The 18,399-nt window shown below is 46.0% G+C and overlaps 1 protein-coding gene and 1 long non-coding RNA gene across 10 annotated transcripts in view; one reads left to right on the forward strand and one right to left on the reverse strand.

Annotated features, from left to right (window-relative positions):
- pde3a (phosphodiesterase 3A, cGMP-inhibited) overlaps positions 1 to 18,399 on the forward strand; it is a 143,201-nt gene that overhangs the window by 49,368 nt on the left and 75,434 nt on the right. For 6 of the 8 annotated variants that reach the window (XR_013130869.1, XM_077005576.1, XM_077005579.1 and 3 more), the window contains exon 1: positions 15,732 to 16,631. Coding sequence is in view for 7 of the 8 variants with exons in the window: in XM_077005576.1 (XP_076861691.1) it covers positions 15,732 to 16,631 (900 nt within the window). In the remaining variant the exon portion in view is untranslated. Of the gene's footprint in view, positions 1 to 2,249; positions 2,323 to 14,742; positions 14,842 to 15,731; positions 16,632 to 18,399 lie in introns of those variants that run through there. The other 2 variants (XM_077005582.1, XM_077005583.1) reach the window with 2 other exon arrangements.
- LOC143514423 (uncharacterized) lies at positions 13,020 to 16,925 on the reverse strand. Of its 2 annotated transcripts, none has more exons than XR_013130871.1 (3): positions 16,810 to 16,925; positions 15,661 to 16,612; positions 13,020 to 13,957 (listed from the first exon to the last, which is right to left on the reverse strand). It is a non-coding gene; the product is annotated as an uncharacterized LOC143514423 (long non-coding RNA). The 2 variants fall into 2 exon arrangements; XR_013130870.1 differs by having other exon boundaries at positions 16,798 to 16,908.

An 18,399-nucleotide genomic window follows, 5' to 3' on the forward strand; every position in this document is an offset into this window, starting at 1 on the left:
GGATTAGGTTAGGGTTAGGATTAGATTAGGATTAGGTTGGGGGTAGGCTATACATCTATATAGCTGCAGTCTGGGGTCTCAGAGACTTTCATTGTAATATGTTTTTGTTGTTGTTTCTGGTCCTACTAGGGGTATTTATGACAGCACAGTGCAGGTAAGTTTACATAGTCCCAGTTTACATAGTCCTAGTACATGATATGTTTGAATATATTTGACCTCACTGACCCCCAGATTGCATTTTGGGTATATCGAGTTGCTTCGGAAACTGAACACTGGGGCCAAGCATGCAGATTTTAGACACAATCCATGTTCTTGAAACACAATGAGTTTTAGCTCCCATCAGTTAGCATGATTCATAATTCATTAAAGGGTCAGTAAGCAGGCTTTAACACCAACCATCGTTCCTTTCTGGCTGCTGACCTGTGAATGCACTCTGGTAGAGGCAGTGGAACAGCTCAGCGTAGGCTCCTAGGGTCACTCCTCTGACCCCAGCCCTGGACACATGGTATCCATCTGTTCAGCCTAGCCTTACCTAGTCTCATACATCCAGCTTGCATGGAAGAGAACTATGCAAACCCTGGGCTTTTGGTGAAATAAAATAACTTATAAAGTTAAATATCACTTCAGAAATCTTAAGAGTTCTGATTGATATTGAAGGTTACCAGAGCTGCAGATGGGTTATTGAGAATTCAAGTTCTTTAATATGATGAAATAATATATTCACATTGATGGCACTTAACCATCACATAAGCAGTCCATAACATATCTTAACAATGCTAAGTGATGAGATAATTTAACATGAAGCTGTAAAGAAGCTATTGTTAATTTAATCGTTATCATGGAGCCCATTGTTGTCATAACCTGTCATAACATGCAAACCTGTCACTTATAGCATAACCTCCAATAACCTGTCATAACATGTTTTCTTATGTTGATCTTTCCACAGCCCATCCAGGCTCAAAACTAATGTAGTAGTTCAGACTACCTGACACACACATACATCACACACAGAACTCTGAATATGAGTGAAGGGATATGAGTTAAGGGATATAGGTGAAGGGATATGAGTTAAGGGATATAGGTGAAGGTATATGAGTTAAGGGATATAGGTGAAGGTATATGAGTTAAGGGATATAGGTGAAGGTATATGAGTTAAGCAAGAGGGGTTAATAGTCATGGAATAGTGATGAGGGAACAAGGGTGAGAGGAATAATAGTGAGAGGAATAGAGGTGAAATATAAGTGAGGGTTTGGGGTAGTGAGTGTGTGTGTGTGGGGATTGAGGGGTTAGAGTCTGGGCGTAAGAGGAGAGGCGTGAGGGGAACTGGAATGAGGAATGTAATGGGAAACAGCAGAGAACGGCAGGAGAGCAGACTGTTTGCTTTAAGGCCAGATTGCACACACCCTTACACATGATTTACATGATTTACATCATTATAACTTCCTTTTTTGGGACCCATTTGAATGGCTATTTATTTACGCAACATTCTCAAATAATGTCTAATGAAACTCTTCATCATGGACTTTGGCGCAGGGCTTGGTGTGTAATGTAATGTTTGTTGAAGAGCTGCCAGGGAACGTAGTTTGAATCCACGTCAGCGGAGGACACAGCAGCACAAACGTGGGCTTTGACAGGGAAGCAGCCAGGAGGAAGACTGTTCACTTTTACAGCCTCCTCCGGCCTCATGGACATATTTTCATAAACACCAGGAATGTTATTAAAAACGTTTGCCTGCCTCCACCACTCACAGACAGCCCAGGGAGGCGGGCACACACCCCTTCATTGCATGAGCCACTGTTGTTCAGTCAAATACTCCAAATTCAGTCCAGCAAGGATCTTCAGGGTGATCCAATAAATCTTAAATAATGACTTATGAACATATTTAAAGTATTAATAATACTGCTGAGAGTTTGCCTCAGGCAGATTAGAGTATTTAAATTTGTTACAGTAGTTTGTTACAGTGAATTATTGTGTGTCATTATATTGTTGACGTATTTAAAGTGGTCTAAATTCTCCGGGTTATTGTACATATTATTTACATTTTTTTCCTTCTTGAATTATTATATATCATCCCTACAGACATGTGCATCCATGTGCCTAATTCCTTTGTTATCATGGACTAAATCATTTGACTATTTTTACACTTTTATAGGTGAGGTGTAATTTGGAGTCAGTCTCCATAGCAATAAAGAGAGCTTTAACAAAAATATTTAAATTCCATTTCTTTGGTTGTCTCTCTTTTGTGGTAGATCACATGCACCTCAAGCAAAAGAACAAGTCTTGGGAAAACCAGCAAATGTGTCGGTGCCTCTCATCAAGGTGGTAAGACCTTGATTTACCTCACTAACTACCCAGGACTATGAAAAAAAGAAACGTATGTTTGTTTCTGTTCATTACGCACAAAGAATTTAATTTCTGTTAGCATTAGCTGTGTCAGTCTTTAAATGCTTTTGTACACTGATTTTACAATGCCTCAGTATTATGATAACATTTTCATCAAGCAGTGAGAAACTGGTGCTGAACTCATCAGTACCTTAAAGTCATAGAAAACATTCTAGTGTTCTAATTATCACCTTGAAGTAGGGTAGCATGTAAAGTTGTTGTAAACATTACCGATCAGTTTTCAGTGTGGCTTACAGCAGTTAGAATTTCTATTTTTTGCTATGTTTGTGTGTGTGTGTTTCTAACGGCTGGCAATACTTACAAGAACCCTGCATTTCTGCATTTTAATAAGATTCTTAAACCAGCAAGCACCACCTCCTACTGTCCATCAAGATGACAATATGATCTTAACACACATACAGGAAAATAAAAGTATGTTTGAAATGAAGATGCAGTTCTGCAATGTAGCTATAAACTAGAAACAGTTTACAAGAACATGTAAATGAATAAACCAACAAACAATTAATTACGGTAATTAATTAATTAATTTATTTATTTAATAGTAAATTACTTTCACAGTTTAACTCTTGGAGCCTTTATTTAGGAGCATTGCTAAAAGTTCACCAAGATGTATGAAAATGTGAACATCACAGTCCAGAATATGGTAACGAGACCAGAATATGGTAACGAGTCCAGAATATGGTAAACTTGGGAAGAATCTGAAAAATGTCTATGCTGTTCAATGTCTTAACAATCTGCAAAATGAAAAAGATCCATATAAATACTAAATATAAAAACTACACCCAGACATCCTCATTGAATACAGATAGGTAGATTCAAGCAGATTTGAGAACCCAGAACAATGTATGAATTTCCCTAGGTCTGATTAAAATATTTGCCATGTGACATTGATTAGAGTGGCAATTTGTCAGGGCTGGCTCGGATGCCACACCTTCTACCTCCAGAAGAGGCACCCGAGTCAGTCCTAGACTAGCTGGGCGCAATCAGCGCTGATCTGTTTCAGCCGTTTCTAAGGCTTCTTAAGGAAGCTTGGTGAAGCGGATCACTGCTGATTCGTTTTGGTGTCTTGCCGTCACGGTCTCAGCCTTCTCTCTCTCTTGTCTCTTCTCTAGTGTTGCGTGTCGTTACAAGGTGTCTCATCACCTTTATCTCTCTTACTTACCTGTCACTTATTCGAGTATCTACCTCCTGCGCCACTTCTGGCCCTTCTCAAGTTTTCCTCCAGCTTTATCTCTTCCTGTCAGTTACTCTTTTATTTTTGGGAAAGGTTTTGTTTTGTTGCGGTGTTTGCCTGTGTCCAGTCTTCCCCTGGAGTCCTTTGTTGTGTTTTCACGCATTGTAATACTTCCGCGTTATTTCTGTTGCCTTGGTTATTTATTCCTCCCGTGCCTAGATGGTTGAGTTTCGTTTACGCGTTGAGTTTTCCGCGTCTATTTTAGTTTCGTTTTGCTTCTGTGTGTGTGTGTGTGTGTTTTTATGTGCATGCAGATTGGTTTTCATACGGCATTTGGGTTCACGTTCCCCTTCGTTTCATAACGCAGTGTGTACCGATCTGTACGCCCTGCGTTACAGAACGAATCAGCCTAAAAATGAACCCAGCCGATTCATGTGACGCTGCAGCATTACAAGCTGCAGTCGTAATCCAAGGACAACAGTTAGGTAACCATGATCAAATAATTCACCAGATCATGAAGCAACTTAATAATATTACAGTTAAGTTGCAGGCATTGAGTAGCCCACTTCCTGCTTCTTGTAATCCTCCTATTAACCCTGTCACAGCACCCAGTGCCGCGAGTCATCCGGAAATGGCATTACCGCCTCCAGCTCGCTACTCAGGGAATCCAGATGGGTGTCGAGGTTTTCTTTTACAATGCACACTCATTTTTGAACAACAACCCTCACGCTTCCCAACAGAACGCTCCAAGATAGCCTATGTTGTGGCATTGCTGTCCGACAAAGCGTTAGCTTGGGCCACGCCCATTTGGGAGAAACAGACCGACATGTGTGTTTCATATGCACATTTTTCTAGCGCTATGAGAAGTGCTTTCTACCACCCATCATCAGGAGCAGTTATCGGTGCACGTTTATTGAGGTTACGCCAGGGAAAATTATCGGTGGCGGAGTATTTTCTTGAATTTAGAACACTGGCTTCTGAAAGTGGATGGGGTCCAGAGACTCTTATGACCGTCTATCAGGAAGGGTTATCTGAAGAACTAAAAGACGAGCTAGCACTCCGCAATCCCCCGGCCGATCTTGATAAACTCATAGCACTCACAGTGCATCTTGACAACCGGTACCACGAACGTAGATGTGCAAAAATGCTATATCGAGACACTACACCTACAGTAACCCAGTCGTGTGTCTCTGAATCCCCTGTATGTGGTACTGACCCTCAACCCATGCGGATAGGTCATACACGACTGTCACGTCTAGAAAGACAAGCACGTCTCCAGGAAGGCAGGTGTTTATACTGCGGTGGGGCGGGTCACCAACGTTCCAGATGCCCCGAGCTGCAGGGGAAAAAGGTCAACCCACCAGTCAACACTGGGGCTCTGGCAGGTTCTGTCTCAAGTCCTCCCAGTAACGCTCTATATGTTCATGTGTCTCTGTCTTGGAGGGGGTCAGAGAAAAGACGTCTGATGGCCTTCATTGATTCAGGGGCAGCCGCCAACTTTATTGACGCCTCTCTCGTAGAAGAATTGGGAATACCCCTGTTTAGCTTGGATAAGCCTCTCAAGGTAGCTGCTGTAGATGGCCGAGCTTTAAGTTCTGGTGAGGTCGCCAAACAAACTGTGCCCATAGAGATGAGTATAGGAGGGCATCATGAACAGATCTCTCTGTATGTAATCAGTGCTCCCACAATGCGTCTTATCCTGGGTTTTCCCTGGTTACAACGGCATAACCCAGAAGTCGACTGGTTGTCGCGCACAGTAAAGGATTGGAGCCAGATCTGTAAAGAGACCTGTTTAAAGAAGGAGCTCGATTCCCCTATTAAATGTCCACATGAAGCCGTGGACCTTACTCAGGTCCCCACTGAATATCATGACCTGGCTGAGGTATTTAGCAAACAAAAGGCTGGCTTCCTTCCCCCTCACAGGGCCTACGATATGGCCATAGACCTGCTACCCGGGGCGAGCCCACCCAGGGGCCGTCTCTTCTCTCTGGCTGCCCCGGAACGCAAGGCTATGGAAGAGTATGTCAAGGAGGCACTTGCTGCAGGTTTTATTCGTCCCTCAACTTCACCCGCCGGTACTGGTTTCTTCTTCGTAGGGAAAAAAGATGGCGGATTGAGGCCATGTATAGATTACCGTGGTCTCAATAAGGCGACCGTCAAAGACCGCCACCCATTACCCCTCATGGCCACAGCATTCGAGGCATTACAAAAAGCCACTATATTTTCCAAATTAGACCTTCGTAGTGCTTACAACCTGGTCAGGATTAGAGAAGGGGATGAGTGGAAGACCGCCTTTATCACCCCGTCAGGCCACTATGAATATTTAGTGATGCCATTTGGTTTAATGAACGCCCCTGCTGTTTTTCAGCGCTTTATAAACGAAGTGCTCAGAGAAGCCCTTGATCGGTATGCCTTCGTCTACCTAGATGACATCCTCATCTACAGTGACTCTGTGTCCGAGCATATCAAACATGTGAGGCGTATCCTCCAACTCTTGCATGAGAACCATCTGTATGTTAAGTTGGAGAAATCGCTCTTCCATATCCAGGAAGTAGCCTTTTTAGGGTACAGGATAGCCCCTAATACTCTGGCTATGGACCCGACCAAAATTTGGGCAGTGACCCAATGGCCTACTCCCGCATCACTACGCCAAGTCCAGCGGTTCCTGGGTTTTGCCAATTTTTATCGCCGCTTCATAAAGGGGTTCAGTACCCTGGCGGCCCCACTCATTAACCTCACTAAGAAAACCCCAGGTCCGTTTATGTGGTCTCCTGAGGCCCAGCAGTCATTCGATAGGCTCAAAAAGCAGTTTACCTCTGAGCCAATCCTCCGTATGCCTGACCCTGACCTACACTTTATTGTTGAGGTCGATGCCTCAGATTACGGAGTGGGCGCCATTCTCTCCCAACGATCGGGCACCCCCCAGAAACTTCATCCGTGTGCTTATTTTTCACACCGCATGACACCTGCCGAGAGAAACTACGACGTCGGCGACAAGGAGTTGCTGGCTGTGAAACTGGCACTAGAAGAATGGAGGCATTGGTTAGAGGGGGCCAAAAACCCGTTCCTGGTCTGGACCGACCATAAAAATTTGGCCTACCTACAGCAGGCCAAACGTCTTAACCCAAGACAAGCTAGGTGGTCGCTTTTCTTTAGCCGGTTCGACTTTACTCTCTCCTATCGGCCTGGCACCAAAAACATAAAACCTGATGCGCTGTCTCGCCAGTGGGAGGTGCCAGCCGAATCAATCGAGCCAAGCACAGTAATTTCCTCGTCCAAGATAGTAGCACCCATTCAGTGGGACGTCGAGGCTGCTGTCAAACGGTCGCTTACCCGTAGGCCTGGTCCTAGTGGGGTTCCTCCTGGCCGTCTTTATGTACATCCTTCTATGAGGAAGAAGGTGATGGAATGGGGCCATGACTCCCCTTTCGCTGCTCACCCGGGGGCACGCCGCACCCTTGAACTCCTGCGACGACAGTTCTGGTGGTCCGGCATGGACCAGGAGGTGGGGAACTACGTTTCGGCCTGTGGGACATGCGCCCGCAACAAGGCCTCTCATGCCAAACCCTCCGGTCTGCTGCGTCCCCTCCCCATCCCGTCCAGGCCTTGGACCCATGTGGCTCTTGACTTCGTTACTGGGTTGCCCCCCTCTCGGGGCAACACTACTATCCTGGTTATTATTGACCGATTCTCAAAAGTGGCAAGGTTCCTAGCCCTGCCTAAGCTTCCCTCTGCTCGCGATACGGCCTCCTTATTTCTGCACAACATCGTCAGGCACCACGGTTTCCCTTCAGACGTGGTGTCTGATAGGGGGCCGCAGTTCACGAGTCGGTTTTGGGGTGCTTTCCTGAGCCTGTTGGGTGCCAAGGCCAGTCTGTCGTCAGGGTTTCATCCTCAGACCAATGGCCAGACGGAGAGGACCAACCAGGACCTTGAACAGACGCTCCGGTGCCTGGCGTCCTCTAATCCGTCCTCCTGGTCTGACCAGCTCTTGTGGGCTGAGTACGCCCACAACACCTTATGGCACTCTGCTCTCGGCATGTCACCTTTTGAGTGTCTCTACGAGTACGCGCCTCCCATGTTCGCTGACCAGGAACAGGAGGTGGCTGTTCCAGGGGCCCGTGCCTTGGTGCGGCGGTGCCGGTTGGCATGGCGTAAGGCCCGCAAAGCCCTGTTGTCCGCTTCAGCTGGTTACCGCCGCAGTGCTGATAAGCACCGTCTCCCTGCCTTGTCCTTCCGCCCCGGGCAACGTGTCTGGCTGTCCGCCAAGGATCTGCCGGTCCGGGGTGGGACCAGGAAGTTGGCCCCTCGATACCTGGGTCCCTTCCAGGTTGACAGGCGGATAAATCCGGTTTCTTACCGGCTGTTGCTTCCCCCTTCCATGCGGGTCCATCCTGTTTTCCACGTCTCCCGTCTCCGCCCAGTTCTGTGTGGCATGCCCCGTGCTCCGGCTCCGCCGCCCCCCCGCATGGTCGATGGCGGCCCGGTGTACACCGTTAGTCGGTTGTTGGACCATCGCCGTGTTCGGGGTTGTGACCAGTACCTGGTCGACTGGGCAGGTTATGGGCCCGAGGAACGGTCCTGGGTCCCCGCCTCTCGTGTTGTCGATCGGTCCCTGATTCGCGACTTCCGCCGTGACAGGGCTGTCGCCCTGGGCCCGCGAGGTCTCGGGCCTAGGGGGGGGGCTCTGTCAGGGCTGGCTCGGATGCCACACCTTCTACCTCCAGAAGAGGCACCCGAGTCAGTCCTAGACTAGCTGGGCGCAATCAGCGCTGATCCGTTTCAGCCGTTTCTAAGGCTTCTTAAGGAAGCTTGGTGAAGCGGATCACTGCTGATTCGTTTTGGTGTCTTGCCGTCACGGTCTCAGCCTTCTCTCTCTCTTGTCTCTTCTCTAGTGTTGCGTGTCGTTACAAGGTGTCTCATCACCTTTATCTCTCTTACTTACCTGTCACTTATTCGAGTATCTACCTCCTGCGCCACTTCTGGCCCTTCTCAAGTTTTCCTCCAGCTTTATCTCTTCCTGTCAGTTACTCTTTTATTTTTGGGAAAGGTTTTGTTTTGTTGCGGCGTTTGCCTGTGTCCAGTCTTCCCCTGGAGTCCTTTGTTGCGTTTTCACGCATTGTAATACTTCCGCGTTATTTCTGTTGCCCTGGTTATTTATTCCTCCCGTGCCTAGACGGTTGAGTTTCGTTTACGCGTTGAGTTTTCCGCGTCTATTTTAGTTTCGTTTTGCTTCTGTGTGTGTGTGTGTGTTTTTATGTGCATGCAGATTGGTTTTCATACGGCATTTGGGTTCACGTTCCCCTTCGTTTCATAACGCAGGGTGTACCGATCTGTACGCCCTGCGTTACAGAACGAATCAGCCTAAAAATGAACCCAGCCGATTCATGTGACGCTGCAGCATTACAAGCTGCAGTCGTAATCCAAGGACAGTTAGGTAACCATGATCAAATAATTCACCAGATCATGAAGCAACTTAATAATATTACAGTTAAGTTGCAGGCATTGAGTAGCCCACTTCCAGGAGGGTGAGGAAGAGCGGGACCATTACCCTCATTTGGAGGACGACAGGTCCACGGTGGAGTACGGCGCCGAGGACTATTCCCCGTCTGTGGGATCGGGGATATCAGAGAGTGACTCCTACACGGAGGACGAGGAGGAGAGCCTTCCCTCCTCCGTGGAAAGGGAGGAGGAGTCCTGGGGAGACCGCATCCTCCGGACCTTCCGGGGCCAGCCCCATGGACTATTCCCGGGGTGAGAGTCCGGCTGAGTCCATGGAGGGGGTTCTGGAGGGCGAGAAGGAGCTGATGGACTACGAGGAGGAGCTCCCTCGCGCTGCGCCTGGCATGTCCGCCAGTCACGCTGCACCTGGCACGTCCTACAGCCACGCTGCGCCTGGCACGTCCTACAGCCACGCTGCGCCTGGCACGTCCGCCCGCCGCGCTGCACCGGGCACGTCCGCCCGCCGCGCTGCACCGGGCACGTACGCCAGCCACGCTGCACCCGGCGGAGGGTTCGCAGCGAAGGCAGGAGGGGGATTGCCCAACGCAGCGCCAGCAGCTCCGGACCTCTCTCCCCTACTCGCTCTCCTTCTGGCGCGAAGCCTGGCGCCTATGTCATGTGTGTGTGTGTTCCAGTGTTTGTCAGTCTTCCCCTTTGTGTACCTAGCCCGTTTTTCCCTCTTGTGCCACTATGTGTAAGCGTGCCTGTGTGTGTGTTTGTGAATGTTCCATTCAGTGTGTCTAACGTCTTTTCCCCTGTCTTCCCAGGGAGGGTGTGCTAGGCGATTCGTAACAGACGCTTCGCCAAGGGCAGTCACCTCCCAGACGCAGGACTGAGCGCGTCGGATCCGCCCATCATCGTGGGTTCGGGGCACTCGGTCCTGTTGGCACCCCGGGACGGGTAGTGCCCTTGGAGGGGGCGTCTGTCACGTTGAGGACCCCGGCCCCTCCCTTTTGGGCGTGTGTCAACGTCCACGTGCTTTGTCTGCATCTGTGGAATTCCGTGGTGATGGCTATGTCGTGTGATAATGTGTATCACCTGTGAATAGTCTCGTAATCACGTGGGGCTAATGTGGTTTGTCTATTTAATGTGCGCTCGTGCAGTGTCCTGTGCTCGTCGTTGTCTAAGTCTACACGTTGTGTGTGTGCTTCTTCGGTGTTGCTCGTGCGCTATTGCGCAATATTTGTGTAATTAAAAGTGACGTCAGTCAAATTGCAAGGATTCTGTGTCTCATCCTTCGCCACGACCCCAGCGTCACACTCTTGTAATTCCAGGGCGAAACACGAGAGAACGTGAAAACGTTAAGATTGGACGTTTTGAAAATAAACCACCATTAAATAATGTGATAAAAAGTGAATTATTTCGAATCATTTCGACTATATATATAAATATTTAACTTTATTAAGTTTAACGTGCTGGGAAATATTGAAATGGACCTTGAAAATGATGTACAAGTGCTTTAATTCCACCTTGTATAGGTGTATGAAACCTGCAAACATGACTTTGTTCATTGCGCTGAGGCACGGCGCGCGTGAAGTTACAAAATTCAAGAGGTGCACGACCTCGCGAATCGACAGCGCATGAGGCCCTCACGCATGGGTGGTGCTACTGCGATTACGTCATTTTCGCCGCCCGAACCCTCGCGCCGCTCGCGACGCATCAAGTATAAACCAGTCAGCTGTCAGAAACAGCTTTGTGTGGTTATATTATATACTATATGACCTAACACAAGGATTGTCTGCTACAGAGAAAATTCAAATGACGTAAGCCGAGGGGGAGGTGGGGGCACATGAAACTTTCTTGTCCCGGGCCCCAGCAAGACTGTCAACGGGCCTGACTGCAGCACTACTACTGCAGCAGTACTACTGAGGGACTACTACTGAAGCATTACTACTGAGGCACTACTACTGAGGCACTACTACTGCAGCAGTACTACTGAGGCACTACTACTAGGCACTACTACTGATGGACTACTACCGGGCTCTACAACTGAGGCATTACTACTGAGGCACTACTACTGCAGCAGTACTACTGAGGCACTACTACCAGGGACTCCTACTGAGGGACTACTACCGGGCACTACTACTGGGCATTACTATTGAGGCATTACTACTGAGGGACTGCTACTGAGGCAGTACTACTGAGGCACTACTACTGAGCCACAAGCGCTTTTTGAGCTCTTTCTCACTTCCTGGCCAGAGCATGTTTTTGTCATGTTTGGCAGGGTTTCAAATCAGCACGATCAGGTTCTCAAATCAGTATGACTTATCCCCTACACTCCCCCCTTGGTATCCAGAAGAACGTTTTTCAGTCCAGTCTATCTCATTTCTGAATCTAATCAGCAGGACCAGGAAGTCCATTAGAAATGTGCTATTCCCCTATGCCCCTTCAACCAATCGGCATCCTTATTTTGCGTCAGCAGGCAGATAAGCTCCAGAGCTGCTGACCCAGTCATAAAGGTTCCAGGGTTCTTCGCTATGTCGTCTGCACATTCAGCAGGTTCCCTGGACATCTTCCAGGTGAGAAGGGATACAGAGGGCCAAGGCAGCAGCTTTGATTTCACAACATGAACATTGTTGGAAGTGTGTTGGGATGTGTCAGGCTGTTTTTTGAAAGTGTGTTGGTATGTGTGCTGGGCTGTGAACTGGAAGTGTGTTTGAATGTGTGTTGGGCTGTGTATTGGGAGTGTGTTGGTATTGTGTAGGGCTGTGTATTAAGATGTGTGTTGGGCTATATATTGGGATGTGTATTGGTAATGTGTTTGGGCTGTGTATTAGGATGTGTGTTGGGCTGTATATTGGGATGTGTATTGGGAGTGTGTTGGGATGTGTGTTGATAATGTGTTGGGCTGTGTATTAGGATGTGTGTTGGGCTGTGTATTAGGATGTGTGTTGGGCTGTATATTGGGATGTATATTGGGAGTGTGTTGGGCTGTGTATTAGGATGTGTGTTTGGCTGTGTATTGGAAGTGTGTTGGGCTGTGTATTGGAAGTGTGTTGGGCTGTGTGTTGGGTCGTGTATTAGGATGTGTTTTGGGCTGTGTATTGGAAGTGTGTTGGACCGTGTATTAGGGTGTGCGTTGGACTGTGTATTGGGATGTGCGTTTAGCTGTGTATTGGGCCGTGTATTAGGATGTGTGTTGGGCCATGTATTGGAAGTGTGTTGGGCCATGTATTAGGATGTGTTGGGCTGTGTATTGGGATGTGTGTTGGATACTCTGCCTACAGAATAGGGCCGTAGCACCATCTTAAGCCTTCACCTCCCTAACCCTAACCAGTCACCCTAATCCTAACACCTAACCCTAACCCTAAAACCTAACCTTAATCCTAACACCTAACCCTAATCCTAACACCTAACTTCACCCTAAGACTAACACTTAGGATTGTGTGTGTGTGTGTGTGTGTAGGTGGGTGTGTGGATGTGTGTGTGAGGACATGAGTGTGTGTCTGTGTGTATGTGGATGTGTGCGATTGAATGAGTTTGAGGATATGTGTGGGTGTGTGTGTATGTGGATGTGTGCATTTGAGTGAGTGTGAAGGTGAGTGTGCTTTTAATATAATTTATACTGTAAACACACTTCTGAATTTTGTTTATGTAAACACTTTTAAATTGATTGTTGTTTGATATGTGTGCATTTGTTACTCAAAATAAAATACTCAAAATATCCAGACATCAATAGCCTAGTTTTCAAAACTGGCCATGAGAGAGACCAATGGAGATATGGCAAAACTGTGCAGATAACAAGACAAGTTACCATCAGCCACTAAATGTCTGAGTATATACAACTGACATAATAAGATGTGGACCCTACCACAGCTGCAGTGTATATGTGCATAATACACTGACAATCCCCTTCTGGATTGTTTCTGTTAGAGTCGTTATAAACCATTAACAACAAAATTTCAAAGAATTCCTGTATGATTTAATTGTGGTTCTCATTCATTTACTAGGTAGCAGAGTTAAGACTTCAAACTTTCAAATCAATCCAGCAATAACAGACATTTCCAGTTATGACATATTAGGGTTAGGGTTAGGGTCAAATACAGATAATGGATTAGGGTCAAATACAAATGAAGCCACATCGACTAAATAAAAAAGATTACTAGAAAATCAATGCATATGACTTATTATAAGTCAAATCTATAGTCCTTAAATCAGGGAAAATGTTAAATTGATTTTAGAGCAATGGTTTTTTTTTTTTTTTTATATTTTATATTTGTACAAATATTTTTTATGAAATGTCATATTCTGGAGTTTAGGGAGAGATGAAAAAAGGAAGTGGAAATGTTTAACTGGCCAAAAACAAAAGGCACCATAAAATCATAAAATCCTTGTTCATGTTTTACAATCCACAATGTTCCCACGCGGTCACTTCATTATCAATCACATATGAGACAGCAAAGAGCCAAGAAAAAGCCATACAAATCCTTCCCAGTGAGGATCGTTTGTACCCACCAATGGTGAAGTGTTTTCGTATTATTCTAACTCAGTCTGATGGCTTCTTGCTTTCCCAGCCAACAATACTCAGTAGGTAACTCCTGTGTGGTATTTGACAGCCATTAGAACAATGGGGTTAACGTATAAGTTTCATTAAATTGCTTCACTATTCTTACAGCTGATAAAGGTTCCATTTAATGAAGTAATACATTGGAATACAGGTCAGGTCCAGGTGTGTTGCCTGAGGGACAGGTCCAGGTGTGTTGCCTGAGGGACAGGTCCAGGGGTGTTGCCCCATGGGGACAGGTCCAGGGGTGTTGCTCCAGGGACAGGTCCAGGGGTGTTGCCCCATGGGGACAGGTCCAGGGGTGTTGCTCCAGGGACAGGTCCAGGGGTGTTGCCCCAGGGACAGGTGTGGCGGCTCTCCGTGGTGGCAGGTCCCTGCACACATACAACAGTCACTCCCGCCCTGCTGCTGTGGTGACCAGTCAAGCCAGCCAACCTCACTGGAAGGAACATGTCCACAGACTCTCTCTCTCTGTCTCTCTCACAGTACTGTTCACTATTTTTTCACCATGGGTAGATAAAGTCTAAGAGGATTATAAACTTTTTCATGAAGTATTTTTTTTACTTATTGAATGATGTAAGAACTCTTATTGGTCTATGTGTCATTCTCTCTCTCTGTCAGTAGTGGAGTCTTTATGCTCAGAGGTTCATGGTATTGTTTTGATACTTTGGAAACTCAGTTTTCATTTCCATGCTTCAGTAGAGTTAGAGTCTTGTATCCACTGCAAATACATTTATAATAAGGAATATATTTTTTGTAACTGTTTCATAAATAGCATGGATATATGGAAATAGTTAAAAAAGCAAAAGTAACTTACATTATAACTTTGGAGTATAATTTGAAGAAATTATAGTAAGTGAAATGTAGTAAGAAAGTTGTAAATTGTCAGTAAATTTCAAAAGATGTATGCTTAGACCAATGATTTAAAAACAACTATGACAGTATATAGTCTAAAACATATTTTCCTTTATTTATAATACAAATTAATAATATGAATACTAATAATATTAATAATACTAATATTGGTGGTAATTAATATTACTATTAGTAGTATTAATTAAATCATCCACTGTTCTTATGAACAGTTTCGCTGTATATATATGTACGTGTGTGTGTGTGTGTGTGTGTGTGTGTGTGTGTGTGTGTGTGTGTGTGTGTGTGTGTGTGTGTGTGTGTGTGTGTGTGTGTGTGTGCAACCCAAAATGAACAACATACATACACTCCAACACCCCAGCTCGGCTTGATGACGTAGATGCAGGTGAGTAGGCCTCTAGTTAAACTCAATATTCAAGGAAACCCCTGAATACAGAAGATTCTGATCATTTGACACCGCCTGCAGAACCAACGCTGGTTTACGGTGTCGTTAGGGAGTTTACTGCGCCCCTTAGCACACAGGCAGTGATCAGGTATCGACAAAAATCTGCTCAATAGCGCAGTATACAAAGGCAGGTTCGTTTAAATAGGAGCAATATTTTATTCTGTTTAACCGGTATACTCTGTAGTTTATTTTAACTGTGTAACTGCTGTCTGAATTTCGGCACTATGTATTCATTCTGGGCAACGTCGCAAATAACGGGACACTGGCCACTATCATCAACACGCGGAATTGTTAAGTCATGAAAATATAACTGTTCGCCTGTATAGCCAAGGATGATGACTACGCAAGGACACGAAGGCGGAAAATGTTTAAATACTAGTGAATTCGAATGGTGTGGTGAATAAAATAGTGGAAACTACCCGGAGCTATACAAAAGAACAGGCGCTCCACGCTAGAGAAGAAGTGGAGGAAAGAGTCGGTGATGTGGAATAAAGCGGTGGCCTAGATGTGCGGGACGTCAGGACTCCTTTCTGCCTCGGTGGATGATTATTAAACTGCTTTCGCACGGACCGCGGGATGGCGAGCGATGGGAATGTTACCGACTGAGGTCTGCGCGTTCAAAACGGGGACTCTGACGGCGCTCCTCGCCATTCCTACTACCACATCAAGTTTACTTTTGTTCACTTCAGCATTTGTTTAGAGTAAAACGCAGCCCGTCGACGTCGCTCATTCATGTGCCCCAAATCACTCGTAACGTACCATGGAAGCACGCATGTTCCACACTGAGTAGAGGAATATATTTCTTTCCGTCGTACATCGCTCCTTGACTGATGGCCACGGCCGCGGAGTCTGAGAGTGGCAGAATATCCCGGACTTGGCGCGGGAGAGGCCCGCGGGCTGCGGAGCGCAACGGCTACGTGAGGACATGTGTCAGCCCTCTGCACCAGGACAGCCGCTGCCAGTCGTGGTTGGGGCCGGACGCGGTGTGGAGGTGTAGGAACCTCTCGTCTGCGGTGTGTGTCGGTTCTGTCTCAGTTTTTCTCGCGTTGGTGGTTAAACTCGTTGACTGGGATGTGGAACACGGCCACAGCTGTAACGGCAAACCAGAGTCGGCTTCACCTTTTTATTTCGTGAACCACAGCGTGGTGGAGCTGACGTTAGCCGTGTGGCATTTCGTCACTCCTATTTTTACACTCGTTTGTGCCTTTTTTTGGATCGGACTGTATCTGATCCGCTCTGGAGTGCTGATTAGAACCACCGTTTTCTTACTGACCGTTTGCCACTTGGGCGAAACCTTGGCGCTGTCTCTTCTGCATGGAGTGGAGGAGCAGCTGCTCGCGCTCGCGGCTACCGTAGTGGCGCTCGCGTGCTTGGCCAGCGGGGCACTCATGGTGGTTAGACTGGGCCAGGGCATCTCTGTCATAATACTCATCAGCGTCGTGAGAACCATCTCCCTCATTTCGCTTCAGAAAGTACGGGCTGGCTGGAGACCTTACTTGGCGTACCTTGTGGGGGTTCTTGGCGTTCTACTGGCGAGATATGCTGACAAGCTCCTGCCGAATCCGGGGGCTCACCGAGAAGGTTGCACCCCCGTAACAGGATCGAAGGAAGACATCCCCGTGTTCAGAAGGCGCAGGAGGTCCAGCTCCGTTGTTTCCTCAGATATGGCACATCAGTCCAGCAGTCAGTCGCACAGGCGGACATCCCTGCCCTGCATTCAACGGGACCAGGTAAAACCTTCTAGTGCTATTCTGAACGCACGCCACGGTGCTATTGTATAAGTGATAAAAAGTCATTATTCTTATTGTTGTTGTTGTTGTTATATCTGGAAAACACCGTTCAGTGGTTTCATACATGCATATTAATATATAGATAAAACACAGAAGTGCTACAAACTGTTTTTGTCACCGGTCCGAAGCTTTGGGGAGCTCCATGACTGTGTTTTCCTTGTACGTGCAATAGACTTTCCCATTCCCGTAACATCAGTTCATGGATGTGTAGTTTTACTCTCCGGGTGCTTCATTATTTGATACTCCTCATGAAATGTTTGAGCTGATGTGAAAAGCGTTTTATTAAGAACCCATAGGCCATTATCGCACTGACTTTTGAACAAACAACTACAACAGATTTGTTTAAGTGACACATAACCTGGCAGATCAGGGCCGTGAGGTTTTTGGCGTGTTATACACTCATTTATTTAGACATACGAAATGACTTGTCCTGTTTCAACACGTTTTTCATATATGGCGTAAAAGGATATGGCTTTACATAAGTGATTTATAACCCATTCAAAAAATTATTTACACTGACCGAGACCTGCATGTTATAATTTTCATCGTTTTGCACTGGCATTTTACGAGTTATTTCTGGTATTTTAGACCACCAGTCGAGAATTACCAGATTCTGTAACATATAATTGTTTTTGTCATTTAGGTCAACATTTGTAGTTTTGGCCTCACTTTATTCCATGGTTTTACTTCTGCATACTTTTTATTAAATTGTTATTGTTATTCTTTTCTGTACACGAGGAGTTAGGAGTACTGAATCAGGAGTCAGGAGTACTGAGTCAGGAGTCCTGAATCAGGAGTCCGGAGTACTGATGTGTAAATTTACTCAGTTAATGGCACACAAGATAATTTTTATTAAAATAATTATTTTTTTCAATTCATTTACAAGTTTGACCTTAGTTTGAATTTAATATACACTTCAACTATAATGGAAATCAGAAAGAGAGCATACATTTGTGTGTTCAGATGAACACAACACTGACCACTCTGTATTTGTTAGTCCAGAGTCATATTGTTTTAGCCATTATGATCACTATCACTTTACATTCTTGGTTTTAACCCTTTCTTTATGTGACGCTATGATGGTGCAGTAGTGCAGATATAATTTTTACATTTTTCTATTTATTAGTTTATTTTGCCAGTCTCCCTTACTTAGTTTTTGCTTTCCTTGATTGAAATACAGTCGTCACTATAGGCCCTAACCTGACAGCGTCCTGTACAGTTAGCGCCCTCTAGTGACTGAATAACTGACTTGATTATATTGGACAAAAAGGGAACGTAACAAGTGTTTTTTTTAGCACAATTCAGTCATAAATATGTTACTGAAAAGTGTATATTATTTACTTTTTGATGCCCACACTGGTGCTTTAACACACATCTGCAGTGGGCCTGCTAGTTCCCAGTGTTCCCAATGGGCCTGCTAGTTCCCAGTGTTCCCAGTGGGTCTGCTTGCTAGTTCTTCTGCAGTATCCCAGTGTTATCATTGTAGTACTCATTGTTTCCAAAAGTCTCTGCTCCAGTAATGTGTACTCCTCGCTGGAGCTGACACTGAGACATAAAGACAGAGAGAGAGAGAGAGAGAGAGAGAGAGAGAGAGAGAGAGAGAGAGAGAGAGAGAGAGAGAAAATGATAGAGAGAGGGAGAAAGTGAAAGACCAGGAGTAGTATAATAAGGGTTCGCTTTGGTCGTTCCTGCTTAATATGGAGGATAG

Source organism: Brachyhypopomus gauderio, chromosome 5 (assembly GCF_052324685.1).
Source record: "Brachyhypopomus gauderio isolate BG-103 chromosome 5, BGAUD_0.2, whole genome shotgun sequence".
NCBI lineage: Eukaryota > Metazoa > Chordata > Actinopteri > Gymnotiformes > Hypopomidae > Brachyhypopomus > Brachyhypopomus gauderio.